The sequence below is a fragment of the Pholis gunnellus genome (genome assembly GCF_910591455.1).
Source record: "Pholis gunnellus genome assembly, chromosome: 11".
Classification (NCBI taxonomy): Eukaryota; Metazoa; Chordata; class Actinopteri; order Perciformes; family Pholidae; genus Pholis; species Pholis gunnellus.
Window position 1 is genome coordinate 6,033,361 of NC_136538.1, and position 25,304 is coordinate 6,058,664.

Sequence of the window (25,304 nt, forward strand, 5' to 3'; positions counted from 1 at the left end):
TAGCAATAGTCATAACATTTAGGTGTGGTACCTTTGTTTTCTCAAATACCCAAGTGTAAGTCACCTCAGAGTGTCGGCTATTAGTCTGTGAATTAACATTAAAAATGTTCTGCATCGTTTGGATAATTATGTTTATAAATATCTTACAATTTGTAACTAATTTGAAGTTATTCCATTTATTTCAAATATATAAAAGTTATCTTTTCAATCCAATCGATACAGCGTTCTTTAAAACTTCATGTTGGCCCAACAGGAGTGGAAATATGGTCACTTCTGGTTTAAATGGACATAAATGGATTCAGCATCCTGAATAACGCCCGAAACGCACTCCAGTATTGCCCAAATCAGCAAAGTAATTGCTGAAATACAGATGATTCTGCTAATTAGTGTGAATAATGCTAATTATGCAAACTGCCCAACATATGCAAGTTAGCATCCGGCAGCTTCTAAATGCTGGGGACCCACACTGTACATTTCTAACATAAAACCTCGGGGTATATTGGGCTCTTTAGACTGCCATTTAGGAAGCCAAAGCTCAAACTTAGTAACGATTCATGAATACTGTAGCTGGTGGAAGCCAATCCTGGACTACAATGTCATAAACACAGGGTCACCACTCTTCTCTAGAGATCCTGGTCCAGGACTTTGTCAGTAATGGTCTAGCTGTTATGACAGACACTAATATGTTCCTCTCTGTGGAAGGATTTAAAAGGCGTGCAGTCTATGGCTAGAACTTGCCATCCATCAAAAATGATCTCCTACAGGCTGAGCAACGATGACAAACCATCATAGACCAGCCAGCAGAGAATGGTACCTCATCTTTAGTGTCCATCTTTGAGCCAATCTCCTGCTGCAGCAGCCTCCTGACCTGCACCCACGTGGCCACCACCCGTTTCCTTGCTGCGATGGGGACGGCCTCCCCTGGGGTGTTACAGGTGGACATGCGAAGGGCGAAGTCACACAGCTGGGAGGGAGTGGAGAAAACGACAATGAGCTTGCATTGGTACGGTATTAGCACCCTTTGAAGCTCAACAAGTAGAACACGACATTAACAGTGAGGATTCTGCATCGTCCTAAATGTGAATCACAGTGTCTATCAAATACGTACATTGTTCTATGTATCTATAAGAAGCCTTTCTGTAGCCCGAGGCCCTCTGCCAGCCTGTCAGCTGCAGGCACGGCCAACATACACGAAAGAGTTCAGCGAGGCTTTGTTCAAGACGAGACATTGTATCTGACCCTGCCCTACTGTCGGCTATCTATACAAAATGCATCGGAAAAGGATCACTTTTTTATCTTTCCTCCAAAGAGGAAACAGACACGACGGAATTTAGTTAATAATTCACTGATAAAGTGCCTTTCATCTGGAGTTAGAGCCGATATTCATGGAGGATCATTTGAATAGAAAAGGAGAACGGAAACAGGGCTCATCTGGCAACTGCAGCTCGTACAGAGAGCAGAGACATGAGACGAGACACAGACACGGGAGCTACATGTGTGTTAAGTGATGAAGGGATAACAAACTGTGTATCTTCCTGATGCTATGAACAGTTCACACTATGTCTGGCTACATTGTCGCCATTGAAATGTCTCTCAAGTGCTTGTTGACGGAGTTCTGGAGTTAAATAGTTTGTTTTTCTTCCATTTTTTTTAATACGACAGAACGGAACAGGAATTGTGGGTAGATAAAAGCGGACCAACAATTTGAGCAGTCAAGGCCAGCTAGACAAGTGTCGGGCATCAGTTCGTAGCTTCCATTGAAAAACAAGTTGTAAACCGTTGCTCTGCTGCTCGTAGTGTGAACATAAGAGCGTTTCAACTTTTCATCTGCGATGCTCTAACATCTGTCACGTCATATCCTCTGGAGGAGGAATCAAGGCTTCCTGAGAGGCCTCGTAGTTCCTGCGTACGCATTCTTGGACCGTCTCTCGCAATTCTACATCGACAACTTCTGCAAAGAATATTGTTTTGTTTTGTTTTCCAGGCTCGGTCTACTTTCCGTTCCGTGACCGTCCCAAAATGTTTTTTTGTTTTTTTATCATCCTTGATCATCTGTTTTTCATCCCTATGATGGAAGGACCTAAGTTACAGTTACAGTCTCGTCTGTTTTGGTGAACCCACTTACCTTTTTAGCATAATAATACTGGACAAAGATTTATATGAAGCTTACTAGCCAGCCACACTTTCTGGAGGATGACATGAAGTGTGATAGCTCCAAAATAACATGGAAAAACAGGTCAGGATCCGTATAATAGCAATCCGTTTCATCATTCATCAAATTAAGAGAGGACATTCGGAAGATTGAAAGTAAGCTGCACCGTTTCCCCTTCCGTTGCCTGGGGGGGTTCATTGCAGCCATCATTGCACAACAGCCTTTGAATGATGTTTTAGATGTCTATTATTTACTTGTTATTAGGAGAGTAATTCGACACTTCACCGAAAAACATTCAACACATTATTCTGGCAATAAGTTTAGAAAATGGAGGGCAAAACGTTGCCGTCCTGGGAACAGCTGATTTTTACAGCAAGCTGATAAGTGGTATTCGTGTTATAGCTGACACGTTTACATGCAACACTATCAGCTAATAGGCATCGGACGCTTAATCTGCCATCATCCAAACTATCGTTCCTGTATTGGTCAATAAAAGTCCACTATCGGCCCTCTAGTTTAAAACTTTAAAAAGAGTCGACAGTGTGAAAACCGTTTCATACATATCTGTACAAAAGATTACAACTTGGAGTTTCTGAACACGCCTCGCAAAGATTCAGCAAATTCCATTCAGAGATTATGCACGCACTCCTTTCTGCTATTTTGTGTGATTCTGATCCGTTCTTAAGCTTTGAATGATGGAATTCTTTCTTTTCACAGTGGAGAGATCAGAGAGTGAAAAAAAAAAAAAAAAAAAAGCAGCTCAAGCCACCGCAATCAGCCTGGGAGGGTCAGTCGTGTGCGCTTCAACAAAATGCAACAAATCAAAACTTCAAACCCAAAATATTTTTGCTTTACTTTACTTTGTGATGTATGGACATGTAGGAGCCAGAAAAGACTGGGGCCCGTGTTGTCATGATTTCATGTTACACGATGCCTCGAGAGTTGTAAACCCTCCAGAACTCATTGATTGTTCTTTACGATCTGATTAATGATGTGTCTGCTACAGAGGTTTTGGACAGCATTAGTGACTGCACAACAACCACTGGAGTCTGAACAGATAGTTGTAAGTAGTTCTCTATGTTGATAGGCTTTTGATGCTATATGCAGGTATGGTTGATGTAATTAATTGTTTTGCAATTGAATGCGGATTTAAAGAGTTAATGCATGTAAGAGAGGACGTTTTGATGCAAATTTATAGCGATGTGTGCAACATTTATGCAAATGTCTTGAGACATAGGATGTTTGTATCCAACTTTGGTTATAATTTTATAATAACATACGCTCCGTATGTTATTATAAAATTATAACCAATAAAAGTGCCTTTGTTGCCAACATGTGCAAAGGCTCCCTTTGCACATGTTGGCAACAAAGGCACTTTTATTGGTTTGTTTAAAAGGACATTTTATGAGATCAAAGACTAATGCTTCAATAATGTCACAGAAAATTAACAAAACCGAAAGTTGTTTGTCACAATCGCTTCCATGGTACCGATTATTACATCTACTCATAGAAACATTTTGTCATGCACAGACACACACACACACACACACACACACACACACACACACACACACACACACACACACACACACACACACACACACACACACACACAGGTGGCCATTAGCAGCATCGCACTCCCACATACCGACATACCTCAGATGCCTTGCGGACATCCTGAAGGGCAACAGGGTCTAAGAAAGCCCCGTGGACGCTGGCAGCCCTCTCCTGTCTGTTTCTACCCTCGTCTCCTGGCGGGGCTTGCTCGGCGCTGCCTGGTCCGCACAGAGGCTGAATCCATCCCCGGGCCACAGCATCACAGAGCAGCACCAACAGAGTGCGGTTCCTGAGAAATACAATACAGAGAATGCTCCAAACTGACATCATCTGGAGAAAAACAAGGACTGGAATTTGGGCTTGAAGGCCAAACATACTGTAGTTCCTTCTGAAAGTAAAACAAACTGACCACAGATTTGGACAGCTAGATGTATGATACCACTGAATCCCAACATTCAAGTAATTATTTCTATGCCCAAGGACAGCTTGGTGCGTTTCCATGAACATTCACTGCTTCTTCTTACAGCCAGAAACTAGAGCCGAGCTTAAACCGCCTGTTTTTCTGAGAGTGAGCTACAGTGCCAGAGAATAAATTAACAAACATTTTTTTTTTACAAGTCAAATCTCAGCGTGCCTAAAACGATTAACTGAGAGTACATATTGCAGCTATCAGCTGAAAATGTAATAGTTTTCAAGTTTGAACTGAATTTAAAGACTATGTTTGCATATACATTAATCTCTGGTTCAGTCAGGAACACTCTCGTCGTAGATTTGAACCATTTATTGCAACAAATGGAAACAGAGTTAAACTTGGCGATGATGGCTCCGCTCTTTGAATGCCCGGATTAGCCAGCAGCTACCAAGCTAAGATGGGGAGCACCAAGCAACAACCCCCCCCAAGGGTTTACAGGAATGAGCCAGAAGTACATTTTTTAAAGACATTTCAACCATTTGCCAGAAAGATGACCTCTGAACTAAAAGAAAAAGGGGTGGAGGCTGGGGTGGAGGAGGAGGCGAAGCTTCGCCAGCAGCGCGGTCTGTAACAGCAGAGGTGTAGAATGAATCAGTGAGGAGGGAATCATATTTAAATGAACCTCCTTGCAGTGAGAGTGGGCTGTGATTGGTGCGTGGCCGATTGGAAGCTATGATTCGATTGGCTGGCTGTCAGCTGGTTACAGCTCGGGGCGTATGACTTCCGTGTCCTGCATGAACTAACGCCATGCTTCATTTAACAACGTTTCCACCCCAAGGGAGCTCTTTTCTATCGTTGAGTAACCACTGACTAAGTGACCTATTTTATGGACATTTCATGTTGTACTCAACAACAGAGCAACTGAGAAACTGTGACTGTCTACCACCAATACTGGGGAACACAACAACGGCAAGAAGATTGTGTGAAACGAGAGATTTTGGTGAATTTTGAGAAATTCCTGTGAATATTGCATCAGAGAGGAGTTTTCCTGCTATTTTATTATTTATTATTTTAAAACAATTCTCTTTTTAAAGAATCATACATACTAAATTTACTTTTTTGTATGTTTTTTATGTTTATGACTCTTGGCCGTCGTTCTATTAGCTCTTTGGTTGTTTTATCTGCGTACCTTTCTAACGCATACAGCTTGTGTTCAGGTTTTCACCGCGCCCCCATCGTGTGGGATTTTTTAAAATACATTTTAAATAATAATCCAAAACAACAATTTAATTTAGTTTTCTTTACCGAAATGAATGAAAGGCTGAGATTTAAGCTAACTGTATATATATATATATATATTTTTTTTTTAAGTTGTCTCACACCCCTTAGAAGGCCTTTACACACCGGGGGCGTAATGAATAAACAACACGATAATGCAGAATACTCGCCTGCTGTTACTTCACATTAAAACTATTCTTACCATCAATACCATCATCGGATAATGTCTTTATTTGCGGTATGAAAGCTCAGACAAATGGACCTCGTTCAGAAGAAAATATATATTGGCGAGCAAAATAATCGCACGAAAACAAACACCCACCAGTGTATGAAAGCCTCGACAGATGTATTTACCCTGTAATGAAAACTGATGCTAATTTAGAGACCCGGCCTACCCAGAGAACTCCGTCTTTCGGAGCATCGCCACGAGACTTTGGAAGGCGGGAAGCAGGCGTCGGTACTCCCCAGCTGCCAGCAAGTGGCTGCTGTAGTTCCACAGGTAAATGGCTGCATTTGCTAGCACCCACGGCTCCTCGATCTCTGCTCCGAGCTCCGCTGCGCGCAAGAAGTTGGAGGTGGCGTAGGCAGACAGAGCCTGGATCCAGTCTCTGGGTGAGAGAGAGGCAGAGAATACAGAGTGGGAAAGGGTCATAGTCCATATTATGTTGTTTCTAGTGAACAATGCTTATTTAAAATTACAACGCGGGATAGGATTTTAACATGAATAGTTCCATTTGTTTTTCTGCACCGTCCACAGGGGAGAGAGGAACTCCACCTCTACAATGTCAAATACGTTACATCAAATGAGGCATTCAACAGCAATTTGTTTGAGCACCTGGGTGAAGCTCTCAGCCCGCATTATGTTACAACGTGCTGGAGGTGAAGAGCAGAGGAGCAGTATTTCCACTGCTGGATGTGATGTGTCAGGTCTTGTCAATTCAATAAAGAAAGTAGGCTGTCACGACTTTGTGCGATCCTGGAGCTTTGTGGCGTCTATCTACAACATCCTGGTCTTTAGTGAAAGGTAATCACATCATTGATAATGTTTGCAGCCTTGTTGCTCAAACCACGTAATTGTTCTGAGAATGGTTTCAGATGTGCTGTGCAGTTTTGGTTCAAGAGGAACAAAACCTGTTTTAGGTAATGGGCTGGTAGTTTAAGCGATTGTGTCGTTCCCACCACTACCTGTCATCATCATCTCTGACGAGTTACGCAATGTGTTCCCTTTAAAAGGCTAAAGCACACGTTATGGTCCTTTCAAACACTTGCATTAACCACACTGACAGCTACAGCTGGCAATGCACATATAGGCATTAGGGGAATTTGATATCATTATATATATATATATATATATATATAAATAACATATTTTACACAACATTTTATAAAATTAACATACATCAGGTTTCATTATTTTTGGGACCTGAGAATTCATTCCTTTAATAAAATGGAGTCACGATTTTGTCAAAGAAATTGGTCACCGAAGGCTTTTATATTGCCGTTATAGCTATTAATAATCACAAATACAACAGAACATTTAAATTGTTTCATATGGTCATGTACAATCTAACTTTAAATGAACACAAGAATAATTAAATCTGTGATATGCAAATAATAAAGTAGAAACATATCGACAAACATACATACATATACTAGTTTTATGATGCTAGCATGTGTGTGTGTGTGTGTTTTCACCTGTAAACAACCCAGTGTGGATCCTCCTCAGGCGCACACAGCTCACTCCCCACTGCGGGGACAGCAGGGCCGTTGAGCTGAACCCCCTCTGTGAGCAGCTTTTGGACGGTGGCCTTGACAAGACAGAATACTTTCATTCCTCAACCACAAAAGGATAATATTAAAGATGACTTCCTGTTTTGATAAATTCATAATCAAATGAGAAGAGAAGACCTCCCGCCGTGGGAAAGACAGCCTCTCTAGAGCCGCTAAAGCTCAGCGGCAGCAGATCAAAGAACAAAAGGAAGCGACTGGTGGGCGTTTTACTCCAGCGGCGGGCAACTCAGATGAGACAAGAGGACTGAGACGTAGGTATCTATTCAGTTTATGAATTATGACCCCAATCCTCCAAAAAGAATACCCCGTGTGCCGTGGAACAAAGAGAGAGCTACATGAGGGGAGCGAGCATAGACGCTACAGTGTGAGTCAGTTCTGACAAGGTCATGCAGTTGCTGTGGATAGTTGTCTCCATTTTCTTCAAAGTGCTGTCAAGTTAACTTCGCCATGGACTTACTAGTGACTTGGAGCTGCAGGCTTGATGGGAAGTGGGATTACACAATGAGACAAGCTCAGAAGACAAGCACAACAATCTCTGACTCCAACAAATCAACATCTACCTCACGGGCTTGTTAAAAATCCCATAATGCATGTTTACAAAAAAAAACAAAAAAACAATATTCCTATGATCTGAGATAGCTATAACATCAACACCTCGATACAAAAACATCTGTATCCACAGAAGCTTGAAACAAAAAGCAAGAGTTTCCACTGCGCATGGTAAATGATGCACATTAACACTAATAAAGTAGACACCTTTCTATATAGTTTTAATTGTTAGTGGCAGAGTCCGCCATTCCAAAGCTGGATTCAAATTGCCTTCACGGTAAACGATACAGTACAACAATAAGCGAAGAAATGAAGTGTTGTAGTGTCAATTAGGCATAATACGTATGGCAACATGTTGCTTCACATTAAAAAAGGTAGAGTGTGTAGCATTTAGGGGGATCTTTGACATAAATGTATCTGGGATATCTGTAATATAATATTAATAAATGTGTTTTCTTTCGTTTTGTGGTTCTCCTGCCCGCTTGGTTACAGTCTGCAACCTCACGGCCAGTTACTACACACTAGACCTTTAAGTGTTTCCACGGAGTGGCTTTTACCGTGAAGAAGCCGCTTTGGGCTGACCATGATCATTCATAAAATAAAATAAAAATCTTCTACGAAACAGGCATCGAGGGGAGTAATGGAAGAAAAAGGAGCCGAGAGCTCAAAGAGCTTTTGACCTGTTTTCTGCGTACACGCAGTAATGCAACCATGTTTGTACAACATGAGCAAATATGAAACCTGTTTTTGTGGATTACTCCTGCAAGAACATAAGAAAAGTGTGTTTGTGTTAGTCGTCACACACCTCAGCATTGATGAAGCGGATTTCAGCAAAAAGCCGCAGCAAGTCCCTCACGCAGGTTTGGCTTCGATTGCAACCGTGAAGACGTTCCGCACCGCTTTCCTCCTCCGAGGACCTGCATTCTGGAGCAAATTGACTAAATCTGTGACGCAAATTCTCTCAATGAAACCAATCGTCTCCCTCTTGTATGTATAACTAATACAGCTACTATTTCCTGTCCATCACTGCGACATTGAGGAATAGTACCGTCGGTCTGAGGATCGTTCATCATCTTACCGTCAGACTCGGAGATCTTCCATCTCCCGTCGTCGTAGAGCAAACAGAATCGACAAGCAGCTCGGCACACATCCCACACTTCCTGTTTCCTGGCTGTCTTCACCAGCGTTGCCCACAGCTTCACTCTGGAGCAACAAAACAAATAAATAAAGAACAATTAAGAGACAATTAAAAAGGTGGAGGTCAGGGCAAGGGCAAAGCAGCACACTGTATATGATTTAAGGTTGGTTTTTTTTAGCCCGGCCATGAATAACAAACTTTTCCTTTGGGGAAACTTCACACTTTTTTACTGTAATGATGTTGGTAGACAGGCAGCCGCAACTTCACGCTGTGAATGTAAAAGAAGGTTGTCGACGCCTACAGTCACACAACAACTTTATTAACTGTAGAGAGGATCAAAAGACAACAAGGCATACAAACCTGCTTAAGCTGGGTTTCTGAGAAGCCTGACAGCTAAAAAGACTTTACACAAGAGGAAGTCGGGCTTTCACTTGTATTCAAGAACATACAATCACAATGAATACATGTAAATGTGCAAACACACACCTCTCTGTGTTGTCTGCGTCCTCTCCCCGTCTGGCCAGGTGTCCGTCCAGCTTCCGCACAGATGTAGAGTGATGCTGCGCCTTAGCAGAGAGCTGAGCCACTGGTCCAGATCCAAGACCGCCTACGGGAACTAGACAATTGTTTGGGAGACTAAATACATAAGTCGATTAATGCTACTGGAAGAGCTCCTGCGTTTTCGCTAAATAATGACTCAATACAATTTTCCGGCAAGTATGCATAACAAAAACTCGAGTCAGTCTGTTACACAACTCCTTAGGCCTAAAGGATGCATAAAACATGGAATAAATGTGCACTGGTGTAGGTAGTGAGAATGTTATCCTTTCGAGGAAGTTACAAAATTAGCCTTCTTATGCCACTTCCTCGTAAGAAAGGAACGACAACTGTGTGACCCCGAGAGCAAATGGCCCATTTCCAACATGGCAACATCACAGACTGCGATGTAAAAAGCAAAACAACAGAGCATGTTCCAGATTTTTAGTCACACCCGCCTGCAGCAACAGAGTTATTCAAGCATTTGTTTTATGGACTCAACTACAAAAAGAGGTCTGTGACTTTGACTGCCGTGTTTTAAAGAAGCAGAACGCTGCACACTCACCAGAGCAATAAAAGGCTCTCATGCACGCGCCTCTCGTTGATGTCCATCTGAGGTACAACACAACATCGTGGCAACAATACGAGCTACAATTAATTTAAAAAAAACCTTGTCTCAAGGGATACTTGGCGTGCTGGCTTTGAAGCACCGCACACAACGGTTAAGTATCGTCATCTAGGGGACGCTTGAGGTTTATAGACAAAACCAAGAGGGGCCTCTACGGACCAAAGGGGCCCTTTGACTAGCTTGTCAAAAAGGCTGAGGGGAGTTCTTTCCTGGGTCATTAGACTGCTGGATGTTCATTTGATGCTGCGGGCCAAGGAGCATGGAATAAGTGTGAGATCAAAGGGCCCTCTGCTGCATGATCCAGAGCACACAGTCGACGTTTTTTGCAAAACCTGGCAAGTTCGCCGCCGCCACTGAACGATCTTTTGTCGAGACTTGAAGTCTCGGGGGACAAATTCACACAGGAGACAGTGCACATGCCAGGTTTGGCTCTGTGACGTTCGTTCCTATTCTCATTCACAAGCCGTGCGTAATCTCTCTGAAAACTGAAAGCAAGAAGAGAAATGTGTACTTTTGGAGGTGTCATCAGCATCCAGCACCATCTGGAAATGGTCAGGGGCCAACAGCTGACCCACCGCGACCAGGACGGGACGGCTGTCCGTCCTGTCTTGGGGCTGCAGGTCCCTGGCCTGAGGAAGGGAAGGAAGGGTTGGATGTGAGACTTAACATTTAGCCATCAGTTAGCGTCCTCTAAAGGAGGCACACTCCTCTTCTCACCATACATAAAAACACACAGAATTGAAGTTCTCCTTCCCTGTACATATGTATGATTTCTGCATAAAAAAAAGCATCCGCTTGTTAGGTTTTAAAGAACCGCTTCATTTTGTAATGTTAAGACTGTTTGACACAGACGGGCTGCAAACCTGCTGCATAAGCATATCGGCTTTATCCTCGGCCCGGGGGGGCGATTGGTAGAGGGTGCCTCTGAGCTGCAGGAGGCGGAGAGCTGACGACAGGCACTCTCGCCGCGTCCCGTTATCCAGCAGCAGGGCTTTCTGAAGGTGAGTCAAAGAAGCCTCGAGGCGCCCGTCCTCCTCTTCGATCGCTGCCAGCTCCGAGTGGACTTGACAGCGCGTCTCCAGCAGCGCACTGTGAAAATAGCAAACAAGCACTTCCAGCGTAAGCTCGTTCATTGTAAACGACGACAAATCTGTAGGTGTGTTAGCACAGTTCAAAATTGGGAGACAGGACTTGAAAAATACCTAAATGTTGGCTCTCTGTAAATGTATTTATTACAGTGGAAAAAAACATTTCGGACCATAAATCATCATAATAGCATTTTTCTTGATCCAAATGTAAAAAAAAACATAAAGTGCATTTTTTAGAAGAAAAATAAAATAAAACCAGACTCTGCAATCCCTCAAAAACCAACACAATATTATATATGTTATTGCATTACAACACATGTTGAGCTATAGTATAACAGAGCCACCATAACATGCAGTATACTGTATGTAAAATGGATTTGAGGAAACTGTAAACCTTTGAATGTCTTCCAGGACTTGGGCGACCCTGAGCAGAGGTGCCCTGATGCGTTTCCTGAGGTTGTGCTGCATGAGGGGCAGACAGGAGCTCCACTGCGCGGCGCACACCGCCTGCGCGGCCTGAGGGTCCCCCTCCCTCACCGCCGTCTGCAGCCACTGATCCAGCTTGCCTATCTCCTTCAGCCGGGCCTGTGGGATCGAGACTACAGATTGAGAGCGTCTCTCCTGTAGCAACAAGAGCACAACACTTCTTGCATTTGGCAAGCGCACTTGGACTGTATTGAAAATGGGGTGCCAATTCTTAAATGTGACATAATTATATGCTGCTGCAAAATGAGATTACAGAGTCCTCCTTCCCTCGAGATTAACACTTTTTTTTTCCAGAGAGGAAAAAACAGATGATTAAAGTCGTCAGCTGAAACTCTTAAGCGCTGCTAACTGGGTTAGCAGTTTTAAGGCAGAGAGTGAAAGGGAGTGTATGGATGTACTGCCTTTAGACAGAGAATGAGATCACAGAAAATATGACTGAACAGTTAATCACGACTCCGCCGACGGGTCCACCGCCCGTATCACATGCGGGCGGGAACACGCGGCTGTATGATCGAGCACCTCCACACTGGCTTTGGAGTAGTCGTTCATCTTCCCCTCTCTCTTCTGGAGGTTGATGTCACAGCTGACACATTCCATTACTACGCGCTGGCCAAGACTCTGGAAAAGACAAAAGCACATACATGTGGTTACAAGAGCCGGCGTTCAGCGGCGTACAGAAGAGAGGGTGACTGACACATCCATAAGGGGAGTCGTATTTTATGCCAAAGGTTTCTTGCATGTGCAACGTTGCCAATTGTGTTATCATATCACCTAATTCACAATTCGAGCAAAATGGCAAATTTGTGAAAACACTACACACCTTTCTATTAAAAATAATCGCACATTATGAAAGTAACTGCAGCATTCTCTTAAGCTCTTGGCCGTGAGCTCAGCTAATTGATTTCATCTATTAGTGCCTACTTAAGAGTGGACGTCAACATCCGTGCATGCATTTGCGGTGACAGTCTGTAGCCTCTAAGGTTTCAGGAGAACACCGGACACTCACAGTCTCTCCCGCCGACTTCAGCGCCTTCAAACAGTCGACAGCTACTTCATGACGCTTCACTCGCAAGGCCAGCAGAGCCAACTCCAGGAGGAAGGAGACTCTGCAAATCCCAGATAAAAACATAATTTATACAATTCCAAGTACAGTAATCCGGGCCGCGCTCTGCCCCTCGGGTTATCCACGGTTGTGTGTGGCAGTGGGACATTTGTTCGGGTCACTTCGGGCCACAGACCTGTCAGCTGGTTGGATGGGTGTCGGGCTCTGAGGAGGACTGGTGTTCACAGCTGCAGCAGATGCGTCGGTGCGATCCATCAGGAGACGAAAGATCTGCTCGAGCTCCTCTTTTGTTGGGTCGACCTCATTTACTTCTTCCAACTTGCTGTTTGTACAACATGCAAAAATACCCAAGAGTATGCATGCATCTGTATTTCCATTTCCCTCGTAATTTACTCACACTAAACAGTGCATCAACCTCGGGCAAAATGACCTATACGAAGCCGACGACGACTGGGTCACACTGACTCATGCTGCTGACGTTTATAGATGAGCTGGGGAGCCATAAGGAGCTCTGACATGTCGAGTACATGCCTGCAGAAAAAGGGACTGGGTTTGTATGACGCCACACCAGGAGCCGTGGTACTATAGCATTACTGTGTGCAGGCAGCCAGATAAACCTGCCCACCGTGGGACGCCGCGGGCTTATTAACCGAGGGCCTGTGGATCGAGTTTAATGTTTGAGTAGCTGCCGAGTTCGCTGAAAGCAAACAAACATCCCTGGGAGTCCTACAGCTTAAGAAAAGCGTGGCAAATATAAACTAGGAGTACCGCCTCCCGGTTGTGTGCCGCTGCCAACCAGTCATGTTGCAGTTGACGTGCATGTCTGTCCAGAGTGTCATCACGTTATCATTTTATCCTCTTAAGACATTTGTATGAAATTGTCATCATTAGCATAAAGTTATGGCCAAAATAACAGTTTGTGAGCCAAATTTGAAAATAATTTGCTCTCGGCGTTCCTGAGATATCACATCCACGAGAATGGGACGGACGCAGAACCGAAAAACTCTGTAGGTTACAAACAGAGTGGTGAAACTCTGAACAACAGTTGGTATGACCATTAATAAGGTCATACTTAATAAAAGGTCATGACTGAACCTGCCTGTAGTATTAGCAGGGAGCACTCTAAAAACACAAACATGCAATCAATAACTAAAGCGTATACTTCCAAACTGTTTTTAAGTTTCTTGCTACAGTACAACGTCTTCATCTTAATGGCAGAAAAGATTTTACTTAAATATAGCAAAGAAAATGTCCTTACTTTTTGAATTCCTGTATTCTGTAAATGACTGCTAAGGTAGGACACTGCCTGCTCATTTCAATGAGGACATCACTCTCTGTCAGCTTGTGTTGTACCTGAGGAGAGAAGAGTAAAAAGGTAGAAGTTCATTTCTATTCATCATCATCATTCACTAAAAGCTCTGCTGTATTTCAAATTAAACACAGTTATTAAGTGCATGAAAAGCAGTCTTGTTTCAGATTGTGTGATCCCAACACTTCCAATGACTCCAGAGCGCCGGTAAGTCCAAAATGTATTGAATAAAAACGAACCCCCCAAGTAAATGCTACCACTAAATGAAAATAAATGCCGTTCACCAGTAACGTAAAGAGTCTTGGATAGAGATGTGGGATGTGGGACTTCATGAATTCTTCTGTAACTTGGGCAAAACTTGCAGCATCTTCCATTTCACCGGCGTCCACCAGACATTTAATAAGATGCCTGAGCAGAAACAGAGAGAACGTGAGCCTGATACCAGTTCAGTGTGAAAGAACAGTGTTTTGCAATGCTTACTGGGATTTTTCCACAAAATATGGACATTGTTCTCCACAACGATATACACCAAGTACCCAGTTTAGTATTTTACATACAAGTATGGAAACCAGAGCGCTACGGCCACAGACGAGCTGCTGGTTAATTAGCTCTGTGCGTCACCAGCATGAGACCGGACAGAATCAGGACTGGACTTATTCATGAAAGAGAACTAAGCGAGCATCGAGGGGCCACTTGCATCATGAGCTCAGCCCTCCAGCTGTGGTCCCGGTCTGCCACCTCGTCCAGACTTTGGACCACCTGCCTGAGGGAGGGGACCAGGTGGCAGCACCGCCCCGGCTGCAGGAGAGGACGCACTGTCTGGAGGTACAGCACCGAGGCGTTGAACGCTAGGAAGAAGTATCTGTGAGAAAACAAACCGGATGCAAAATAATTTAACAGAGAAAAGATGAATTATTCACATGATCCGCGGGGCAAGCCATTTGATCTCTTGGAACAACTCAATTCAGACCAAGTGTCAACTCTGCACGGAGAAGTTCTGTGAATTGCAAATGCGTGTGGATCAACCGTCGTCCAATGGGCCTCAGGAGAGCCGCCCCGTAGGAGCCTTTCTATGTAAAATGAGGGAAATTAATGAATCCAAGGCACTGTTTTAGAGGAAATTGTGTGAACGGGCCGTTTGAGTGCTGCTAATTGATACACCAGAGAGTGCGTTGTGCATTAGTCTGGGCTGGATGTATTAGAAACATATTCCCTTTGGTGTTAATTGGGATTGCTCATTCCGCCCTTTTATTGACAGGTTATGAGTTCATTAGCGAAGAGAGTCGGCGCCGCTCGCTCGGCAAAGGCCGAGGCCACTATCTCCCGATGGGTCGTTCTTCAAATGTCACAATTTCTATCATCACATCTATATTTATCATGCCTTTCTCCCAGCTCGCAGATTAAGAAGAAAACATTCTGAATATCATCCACCTGTCGGGTGAAGCATGAAGAATCATGTCACATTTCAACTGTATTCTTCAAACCTTGATGCCGCAGAATATATCTGAACCCTCATGACCTATCATAGCTATAAAAAAAAGAAGAACACTCCCTGTTTGGAATATTTCACGTTCATTGTAGTAGCAGAGATGAGAAGCTGTGCGTGGCATACACTGGTCAACTTTCTTGACACTGTTAGAAACAAAGCCAAACACACCGGAGGTAACGTACCTTGGTTCATGCTTTGAAATTTCAATTGCTTTAAGAAAACACAGCACAGCCTCTTCAAAGTCTCCCTGAAATAGAAAAATAGTGCAGAAGACTTTGTCACAAACAAAGAACAGAGAAGGAAACTCTTCAATAGAGGCCACAGTTTGATACAATACCAAGAAAAGCTGCACTTAAGTGTGAAAAGACAAAAGGGCAATGTGCCTTGAAGAATCACATTGTGAAAAAAAGTAGTTTACGAAGCGGGGACATCTGCTCCTTTTACAGTGCAAAACAGTATATTTCTAAAGTAACTGCGTGTGTGTGTGTGTGTGTGTGTGTGTGTATCCTATTGACAAAGAAACACACATACACACAACCCCCCCTTGAGGAGATCTGTCCAATTTGGTGTCCTCACCACACTGCTGCCAGTGGCCGGTGGAGACTTCAGCTGGCCCCGGCAGAGGTAGGCTCGACACAAAAATTGATTAGCCGGCGGATTCCCTTCAAAGTACATCTTTAGACACGCTGTGCTTATCTCCAAACAGCCCAGCTGAGGAAAAACAAAACACAAAAGGCCAAACAAAATACATATTTAGACCTCATCTGCTGTTACGTTGTGTCACCAGCATTTTTCTAGATTTGATGCGGCATCAAAAGAACTCAAGAAATGGCTCGATGTGTTGTGTGATGCACATCGATTTTACGCATGACGAAAAACATCCCGACTGCAGGTTTTTGCCCTTGAGCATGTCAGTACTGTACTTGTTAGATGAACACACTCTGGGTAGTTTTCATTCATGGAGTTGTAGGAAGATCATTAGTAACAGAAATGTTGTATACTGTAAGCGTTTGATTGTGTTAGCGTTAAGCATTTCATTGTTCCTCATGCTGGAAGATGATAAAACTAGTGAAACGTAACAGTGATGCACAGCGGCATCAGTATCTGAGAAAACGTTAGAAAAATGTCTTAATGCAACAGGAATATTCATAGTTCTCTAACAACTGAGGACTATTGTGATGTCGTCCTGCTGGGGATGTGGACTCATTCAGTATTCAAACAGGCCTGAGACTTCAAGGCAAGCTGCTCTTTCACTGAGAAGCCTCGCTGTACCACATAAAAAAAAAGACAAATCACATTATGGAATATCACTGTGTTCCATTATTCAAATGTGCTTCCACTGCCCTAGGACACTTCAGTCGACATTAGTGGATATTCATTATTATCCCGTCCCACTGGGAGAATAGTTAGATTTAGCTAACTAAAGTTACTGTATGAAAACAGTGACATAATGGCATTTGTGATAGGACTCTTCTAGCGCCGTTGCTGCAGAGGTTTTCATTCAAATGATTTTCTGTATCGGTACCTTTAGTTGCTGCCATCAACCAAAGCATGTGTGTTAATCAACGAAGAACCCCGAAAAAGGATTTCTGCTTTATTTACTCAAACCAAATAAAATCCTCTCCACGTGCCAATAACGTCAGTACTTCCGCAGACGATGACGCTGACATGTAGCAGGCATTTACTGATATAAATGAGCGCCGCATTTCTCACAGTCAGATGCAAATCTATGAAGGCAAATCACTGTCAAAATCCAAGAGCGCAAATGAGATCCATGCGCGTGCGAAAATCAAACCGGATATATGGCGTCTTATGCGACATCTCAGCGGCCTCTGAACCCCTCGCAGCACGACAACGCTCCTCACAGCAATTGGAAGGCAACGTCGCAGGCACATTCAGAGCAACGTTCAAACACTAGGATTCCAGCATAAGATGGCATTGGCAGCATCAGGCCTGCATTGGTATTCAATGTAGGCGCTCACATCTATATGATCCTGGTGACACAATATAGGTATCATTTGTATTGTGTGATATGTAACCTAGTAGCTTAAGTCCTTTAGTAGAATTTGCCAAAAAGAAATAAACCTCAGGTGTCATTGGCATTACAATAGCACGTTTGGCAGTTAGATCTTAAACTTGATTAAACAAGATTTCAGTCAATAATTATATCTTTAACGTCACTTAACGACTTTATTTGTCGGCTATTTTTAACAGTGCAGACAAAACGAGGCCTGTGACTATCTCATCCTAACTCGGGGATAATATAACACTTCTGAGGGACATTGTTTCAAAGTTTTTTTTATTATTATTTATTTCTTTGACCCTGGTGAATCTACGACGACATCGTTTGGCTACATTAACAGGTAACTTTTCACTGATTCCCCCCGGTCTCACCTGTAGAGCTGCTTCCGCACAAACGACGTACAACTCCGGGGCAACACGTGGAGTTCGTCCGCTGGTTCCAGCCACCGCCACCTTCTCAAGTAAACGGTAAGCTGACTGCAGAGCTCCAGAGTCTACGTGAAGTGACGTTAAACACAACGAAGGCACATTTTAATAACGTGTTAAAGTTGAAAGTGCTCCTGAATGAACGTCAGTACAATACAAACCTTGTCGCTCCTTTGCCTCGGTGAGATACTGACGAATATCCCGCTCCATGTCGGGAGAACGTTAACTGTCGTTAGCTAATGTGTTTATGGTAAAAATTAGCTAATGTTAGCTAGCTATAACTAATTAGGTTAAGACAGCCAGTTACGCTATTGTTCGCGCTAAATTACCCCATTTAAAACTAACGTTACAGGTGTGTGAAAGTTGTTACGTCGGTCAACTAGAATTTAAAAACTGCTTGAATATTAGAAAAACAATACGTCCGTACGTTGCATTTTTACCGTCAATGTAAATATGCCACTTATTAGCGTCTTTAATAAACAACTAACCCTGTGTCGAGGTAAAATGCTGGACAGAGCCACCATCCGTGTTTGTAGTTAGGGAGCGTTACTAAGCAACCCGAGAACCGGATGAAACTACGGTAAACGAATAGGACCAAAAAGGGTGACACTTGTTTGTATTGATTGACTACTAACTTGAGTTCAAACAACTCACTGGAGTCTCTAAAGTCAAATTGAATAGACTTGTTTTACTCTCTCGCTCTCTCCTGCTCGCTCGCTCACGCGCGCGCGCCCGCTCTCTCACTCTCTCTCCCTGACTCTCTGACTCACACAAAGCACCTCTTTAGGCTCCTGGTCCCAATGCTTCTTATTAACTTCAAAGTGCATCACTTGAAATCAGGCCACTCAGTGTGCAAAAATAATTTACTTGGTCAAACCAAATACTGTTACTGATGTGATGGGAGAAAATCGTGAGGCAAGGCAAACTACAGTGGCACTCCCTGCCATGGACTCGGGGTTCCTAGTTAGAGGGTTAATTGACAGAAAGATGTATTACCTGCCAGAATTTCAAAGCAGCATAGATGGCTCCTCAGTGGCCCTCAAGCAACGTTGTAAAGCAATTCCTCGTGGAACCTGTCTAAATATACACACAGAGAGAATATTCACCCTTTGGGATTGCTTTAAATATGAAATATATTATTATTTACTGGAAGAGTCACTTGACCTACTTAATGGTGTGAGTTGGTGCTTTTATTTGTTGTTTAAAATGTCACAGCCATCAAAACAGCACTTTTGCTGATAGACAGCAGTTTAATGTGCGCTCAGTGTTGAGTTGCAGAGGGAAACACCAATATGCTCTCCTGGTCATTTCAGACAAATTACTGTGTAACCCTGACCCTCTAAACATGATTTAGTCAGGTGTACTTATACATATATGTGATGTAAGATCTTTTTTCAGTGCATAATACCTACAATTTCAGATACAACCATGGGGATTTTCTCCTGCCACCTATACTGTAAGTGCCCATTTAAACAGATGAAGACGTAAAAAGCACAATCTGCCTCTGTAGGATTAAGGTACAGGACAAGCAGTTCTGTTTCATGTTGGTGACATAATCAATTCATAGCAGAGGAGGGTGTGGCTGGCGTCACAAAGCCTGCAGCCAGGCAAATCTGGCCAACACAGATGGTGCTATACGAAGATGAATAGGCTCTTAAAATGCTAAATGTGTTTGTTCAGGCTGTCATCCAGTATATTACAACAATACACCTGCCCAGCTGTAAAGCTTACAGACATCTTTACTGCTGTATAATCCTATGAAATGGGATTTAAACAATGTAATGAATTGCTGTAATCTCACACAATTCTATCAATATCTGTCGATATGAATAGAGATGAAAAAAATAGAATCCAGAGCCAAGGCTTCAACATGTATCGTCATGGCAAAACCTCATCTTCTTTCATGTATCATAGTTACGGTGTAAAACAGATTATGTCCCAGGAAAGACAACCAGATCATTTTCACTTTGTCCACAACATTTGACTTGAATTCACTGCCACTGGAGCTGCCCCAGGAATGGCTGACATCCACAAAGAAAGACTTAACTTTCTCGGATTACATGAATAACGAGCCTGGACTCTTTCAGAATTTAATTTAACAAACTATAGAGTGAGTTGAAGCTCCATCCAATGAATGAATGTTAAGCTTCCGTCAGGGCTAAACAGCAGCTTTTTTTTTATAGCTCAATTCAGCTCCTGTTTACACAGCATCCTAAATACTATCTTGCTGCAATGCGGCACGTTTGGGTCGCGGCCTCTTGTTAATTGAGAACGGAAAAATGAAAACGCCACGAAGTGATAATCCGTGAGCTGCGTCTGTGAGTTACCTCTGGACCGTTGCGTGGACGAGAGATGCGTCTAATGAGGATGTAACCACAGAAGCGCCGACGCACGCCAAGGCGGAGAACAAAGACAAAACAATGCACCACCAGCAGAAGAAATGGAATTAATCACCCCAAACATTTTCCAGAGACTCACAGAAGCAAATACCCAGAAGGCTCCTGTGTTTCACACCGTAAAGCTCATCGCAAACAAGCGTTCAGATCAACAAGAAGATGAGAACAGATTTGTCACATAGCTGTTGATCTTTTTTTTTTTTTTTTTTTTTATTCCAGTACTTAGCAGTTATAATGAAACTGTTCACTCTTACAGGCATGTTTGAACTTCATATGAAAATATTTGTTTGCGTCGAGCTACGCACATGCACAGTTCACCTCTCGTTCATAATGAATCAAAGCCATTGTGTGGAAGAAACTCTTTTTGCATTAACTGGCCCCCTGATGGGATAACTTTCTACATCTCTGAAAATCCCCGCAACACCAGCATATCCTTAAGATGTTAAATCAGCAGGGTGAGATCAATTATTGATCGACTCTCAAATGGTTATCAATAATTGAGCGTTTTGCACATGTGAAGCCCACATACACAAGCATGGCGGCAAGCATCAGCCCAAATCATACGACCTGGTTGTTTCTCTACATACATGCAAGTCCCAGTACACTTTACTATGTGAATGTATAAAGAAGTACCAAATGTCTTGCTTTAGGACTTAAAGCCAAACGGCTTGTATCTTTCATCTCTGATTGCACCGAGAGATTTCTTTGTGAGTCTTCTGCAATAGAGGGCAATGCTTAGAAATAGCCTTTCATTAAGATTATCAAACAAATGAGACAAAGAAAGTTTGTAAAATTTGTGAATTTAGTGAAATGTTATCAATATTGTATTCGTAAGATGGGGGGTGTCTTAAAAGCTCATTAAAAAATAACTCGTGCCAAGGATTAGGCTGGTCTGAATAACACCATGTCCCCAGTGAGTTACAGGAAATAACAGGAATTTAACTAAGATTGAGAGCTTAGATCCAATCATTCCCACACCAATGTCAAAATAATGCAGCTGTGCTTCAAAGTGTCGAACTATCACGCTCTATAGTCAGCTTTGCACGCATTAGTGATGGCGTGTCAATAACCGCTCGTTGCATGTAATGTGTCTTTTCAGAATAAAAGTCTCAGGTTCGGGAAAAAGAGCACCGTCGACATTAAGTGACTGGGATGGAGTGCATGATGTTTAGCCAATCTCATTATTCCACCTTCACATAATATTTACCTGCCCTACATCCCGACTAAGGATTACCCAGAGTGCTGCGGTGCAAAGTGGAGGATGAGGGAGTGAGTGAATCTGAGGCTGTGGGGACAGCTGGCCATGATGTTACTAGAACCGTCTACATATGCAATTTTATGAAGTACATTAATAAGGCGCGGTTGTGTTATTAACATCAGGTGTGATTTGTTTACTCTTTATCTTGTAAAAGGGCTGTTGGGCTGATACAGCAGATATAAAATATAGATTCATAAATGATGGAGCTGCAGAGTTTAACACAAATTTCCATTTTTTTCCCCTGGCACACTTCCCTGTATTTGCTTTAGTACAAATGCTGGTGTTGTGTCCCCTTAATAAAATAATAATACTTTAGTTGACATTCGTTCCGACATGTGTTAATAGCCTATATTGTAATCATTAAGGCCATAGTTGGTGTTGGAGTTCTATATGACTTCATTATACTGAGAGGTGTTTCTAATATTTTGCTCCTACATTATAAAGGGGAGTGGTCTTATCTGTTTCCTATACATGGCAACATTTGCTATTAATAAGTAGTAAATACAAAGTAGCATACAGCTAAAAGACTGATGGGAATGCCTTAGTCTTAGCAGGTATTTGGTCAGGTAAACCACAAATGTAAACTTCACGGTGGCACGAGAGGAAAAGTTAGAGCAGGGGACCATGAACATTGGCACCAAATTTCACCAAATTTTGAATATTTGTTGGGATATTTCAACCTGGACAAAAGTGGTGGACCGACAGACATTCCGAAAGCTACGACGCTAGCATGGCTAATAACACACTGAAGCCTGTATACTAAACACATGCACACGCACAGCGAGCGGTGACTACAAGTGTTTACTGCACCAGCGAGCAGCTAATTGGCAGGACCGCCACTCATTTAAGATGTACTCAATCAGCACCGGATTTTAAACAGATGTACGGGTGTTAGTGGTTTAAATGAACACATCCAAAATTCGCCGTGCATTTGCAGAGAAAGCCCACGAGACATAGAGTAGCAGCAGTCATTGATTGGATAGAGAGCCTCAGGCTAAATGTCTGACTGGCCAAGCAATTGGTGTCATGACGTCTGTTTTTATTAATATCTCAGTATTATATTTATGTATTTATTATGTTCAGTTCCCAGAATGAGGTTCTCTATTAAATAGGGGTAATTAGTAATGTGAACCCTTCTTTGGATTATTTTAAATCCATTTGTTACACCTCATAGCAGTTTTGGCGCACAATACCACCCTAAGGAATGCGCCATCATGAGCAATACATCATTTACAGGTTCTTTGCTTGGACATTTTCTCCCCTCAAGGTTTTTCTAATCAGATTTTTTTCTAACGCTGAGTGAGTTAATGTTGCATTCCCTCTGAATTTGTACCCAGCAGTTTGTGTGTGTGTCCTGTGCTCCTCAAGTGTCCTACTTTATGCACAATAGGCAAACACACTTCCAGGATGACGTGGCTTCCCGATCGGCAAGCTTAAACAATTTGACATTTGAAAGTAATCTGGCCTGTCAGAGCTGGACCGTCAGACGCACAGTTTCTTATCTATGCAAGCATGTGCTCAAACGGCTAATGAGGGTATTGACTCACTGCTTACGCTCTCATCGGAGATGACGGATGCCACTGATTTGTTAAAACATCATCGGCGTGGGGATTGGATTTGATGGCGCCCTGGATGCGTACTTAGCAATAACTGACACGATGCCCAATCCTTCACAGCATGCATCTGCTGATGTGGTTACACACCGTAGCAATTAGCCAATAATGTCAAGTTGAACCGATGACAAATGAGCACACTCGAGCTGCATCACTGCACATTTACATGTATGCTCTCATTCGATTTTTGAGGTAGATTTAATGTTGGTGCTTTGCTAGTACTTGTAAATCAATGGTAAGATAATACATGCAACTAGATGCAGTTTTACATCCTACTGATGTCCAGGGTGCTTCACATTTCGCTGCACAAGCATCCAAAGTAATGTGTTATCTTGTTCCAATGCAAAAATATAAAAAAGTGTCAAAGTCTTTACTAAGACACTTCAGTCATCACTCGACAGTTTTAGTTCTCGGCTTTGCTGCAATTGCTCAACAGACTGATTAGAAAGCCCTAATGCATCTGATTGAGCTTGATGATCCATTGGGAAATGATTAATCAGTTGTACTGTGAAAGATAGATGAGATGTTTTATTCACCAGATGTGTTTCAGCCACAGCAGAGGCGTGACTCTCGGGACGGCAATTTAGTCTGTTGGTGTAACACATTGGAACAGAGTGATATCGGATAACTTCTGGATGGATTGCCATCAAAATTGGTCTGTTTATGGCCCACAAAGATGGATTCTAGTGAGTTGATCAATCGCCACTAAAAGTGTTAGCTTTTCCCTTGTGAAATAAGTCAGTTGACTTGCAGTATATGGCGGTAGGCAATTTGCGGAGGGATAATGAGGGAAGCAAGCCCTCTTGTTTGCAAAATGACAAGAATGCCTTGCCCCTTGTTATCTGGCAGCAGAGAGAGTGCAGGGGCAGAGGGGTTGTTTATTTGAACATGCTAGTGTGGTCTGCCTGACTCATTGATTTTTTTTTATCTGACTGAGGTTTATGAAGATAGAATCGATGGCCCCCGAAACATCAGTAGCCTAATTGTGCTATGTATCAATAAATCCACGGCGCTGTCCATGGTGCTGAAGTAGCTGACATATTTGCAATTGCCTTCTGTCAGTTTCATCTTGGATCCATAATATTCTATAAACTAGTTATAGCTGCAATATTGCTCCAATCCCATTATAAATTAACAAATCACCTACCTAGCTAATTTACCATTCAGCAGCTGATTCTAACACTGTCACTATAATAAAAGTTGTCAGTGAAGCTCGCTGAATGTTGAAATGTACGCATTGCTTCTACACTCGGAAGACTTAACAAGCACAAGATGCAGTGATTTCTATTTCAGTGATGCAAGTTGGTCTGCTGTTGGCATCAGGTGTCCGCTACATCCCTTTCTGTTGATTGGTTGGATCAACAGGAAACTAACTAACTTTAAGACTATTAAATATGAAGTGAAATAAAGTGGCATTATAGTGTGTATTATTGGGCTGACTGCAAAGTAAGAAAGGAAAATGGGTTTTTTTTCCAATAAAGAAAAGAAGGGCGAGGGTCCTCCGCTGAGGGTTTAGTATGAGAATTATTGATTTTACATTTAGCATCCTTTAAGGCAGGGGTCTCAAACTCATCTTCACTCTGGGCCACATCAGCATCACGGTCGCCCTCAAAGGGCCGGTTGTAAATGTAAGACTGTGTAAATGTAACTACTCCTAACATATTGGTAAATAACTGTCTCTGCATTTGATTATTGTTTATTCAAGTGTTAAAATATTGTACATGCAGTTATATAAATGTAAAAATATATTTAAGCACATTTCTGTTATTACAACTTAAATCTTTTTAATTTAGGGTTAAGAAACCCACATTACTCTATCAAACTATTAAAGAAAATAGCAAAGACAAATATCAAACACAAGTTATTACATTAACTTTGTTCAAAGCTTAAAATCCTTTCAAAGGTGCGTTTACACAATCCCACGTGAAGTATTTCATGTGGTTTAAAGTCGTCTTCAATGTACTCACAATACATTTCCATTTCAAATGTAACCTATGAAGAGCTGCTTCTATGACTGTGTTTAAGTATCTCATAACTTCGACTTTCTATCTCATAACTTCGACTTTCTATCTCATAATTTCGACTATGGGGATATTTTTATTCTCAAGTCTA

General features: G+C 42.5%; 1 protein-coding gene across 1 annotated transcript in view; it reads right to left on the reverse strand.

Moving 5' to 3' along the window:
* Positions 1-18,135, reverse strand: part of cfap46 (cilia and flagella associated protein 46) — a gene marked incomplete at both ends in the record, with an annotated part of 50,085 nt that extends 31,950 nt beyond the window's left edge. Inside the window, 20 exons of the mRNA XM_079169532.1 lie at positions 815-964; positions 3,809-3,998; positions 5,795-6,007; positions 7,095-7,207; positions 8,545-8,663; positions 8,818-8,942; positions 9,364-9,493; positions 10,554-10,671; positions 10,906-11,131; positions 11,525-11,715; positions 12,136-12,234; positions 12,623-12,722; positions 12,855-13,001; positions 13,938-14,032; positions 14,273-14,392; positions 14,682-14,850; positions 15,660-15,724; positions 16,057-16,188; positions 17,872-17,993; positions 18,087-18,135. Of these exons, the coding sequence (XP_079025658.1) occupies positions 815-964; positions 3,809-3,998; positions 5,795-6,007; positions 7,095-7,207; positions 8,545-8,663; positions 8,818-8,942; positions 9,364-9,493; positions 10,554-10,671; positions 10,906-11,131; positions 11,525-11,715; positions 12,136-12,234; positions 12,623-12,722; positions 12,855-13,001; positions 13,938-14,032; positions 14,273-14,392; positions 14,682-14,850; positions 15,660-15,724; positions 16,057-16,188; positions 17,872-17,993; positions 18,087-18,135 (2,673 nt within the window). The remainder of the gene's footprint in view (positions 1-814; positions 965-3,808; positions 3,999-5,794; positions 6,008-7,094; positions 7,208-8,544; positions 8,664-8,817; positions 8,943-9,363; positions 9,494-10,553; positions 10,672-10,905; positions 11,132-11,524; positions 11,716-12,135; positions 12,235-12,622; positions 12,723-12,854; positions 13,002-13,937; positions 14,033-14,272; positions 14,393-14,681; positions 14,851-15,659; positions 15,725-16,056; positions 16,189-17,871; positions 17,994-18,086) is intronic.
* Between the last annotated feature and the right edge of the window lie 7,169 nt (positions 18,136-25,304).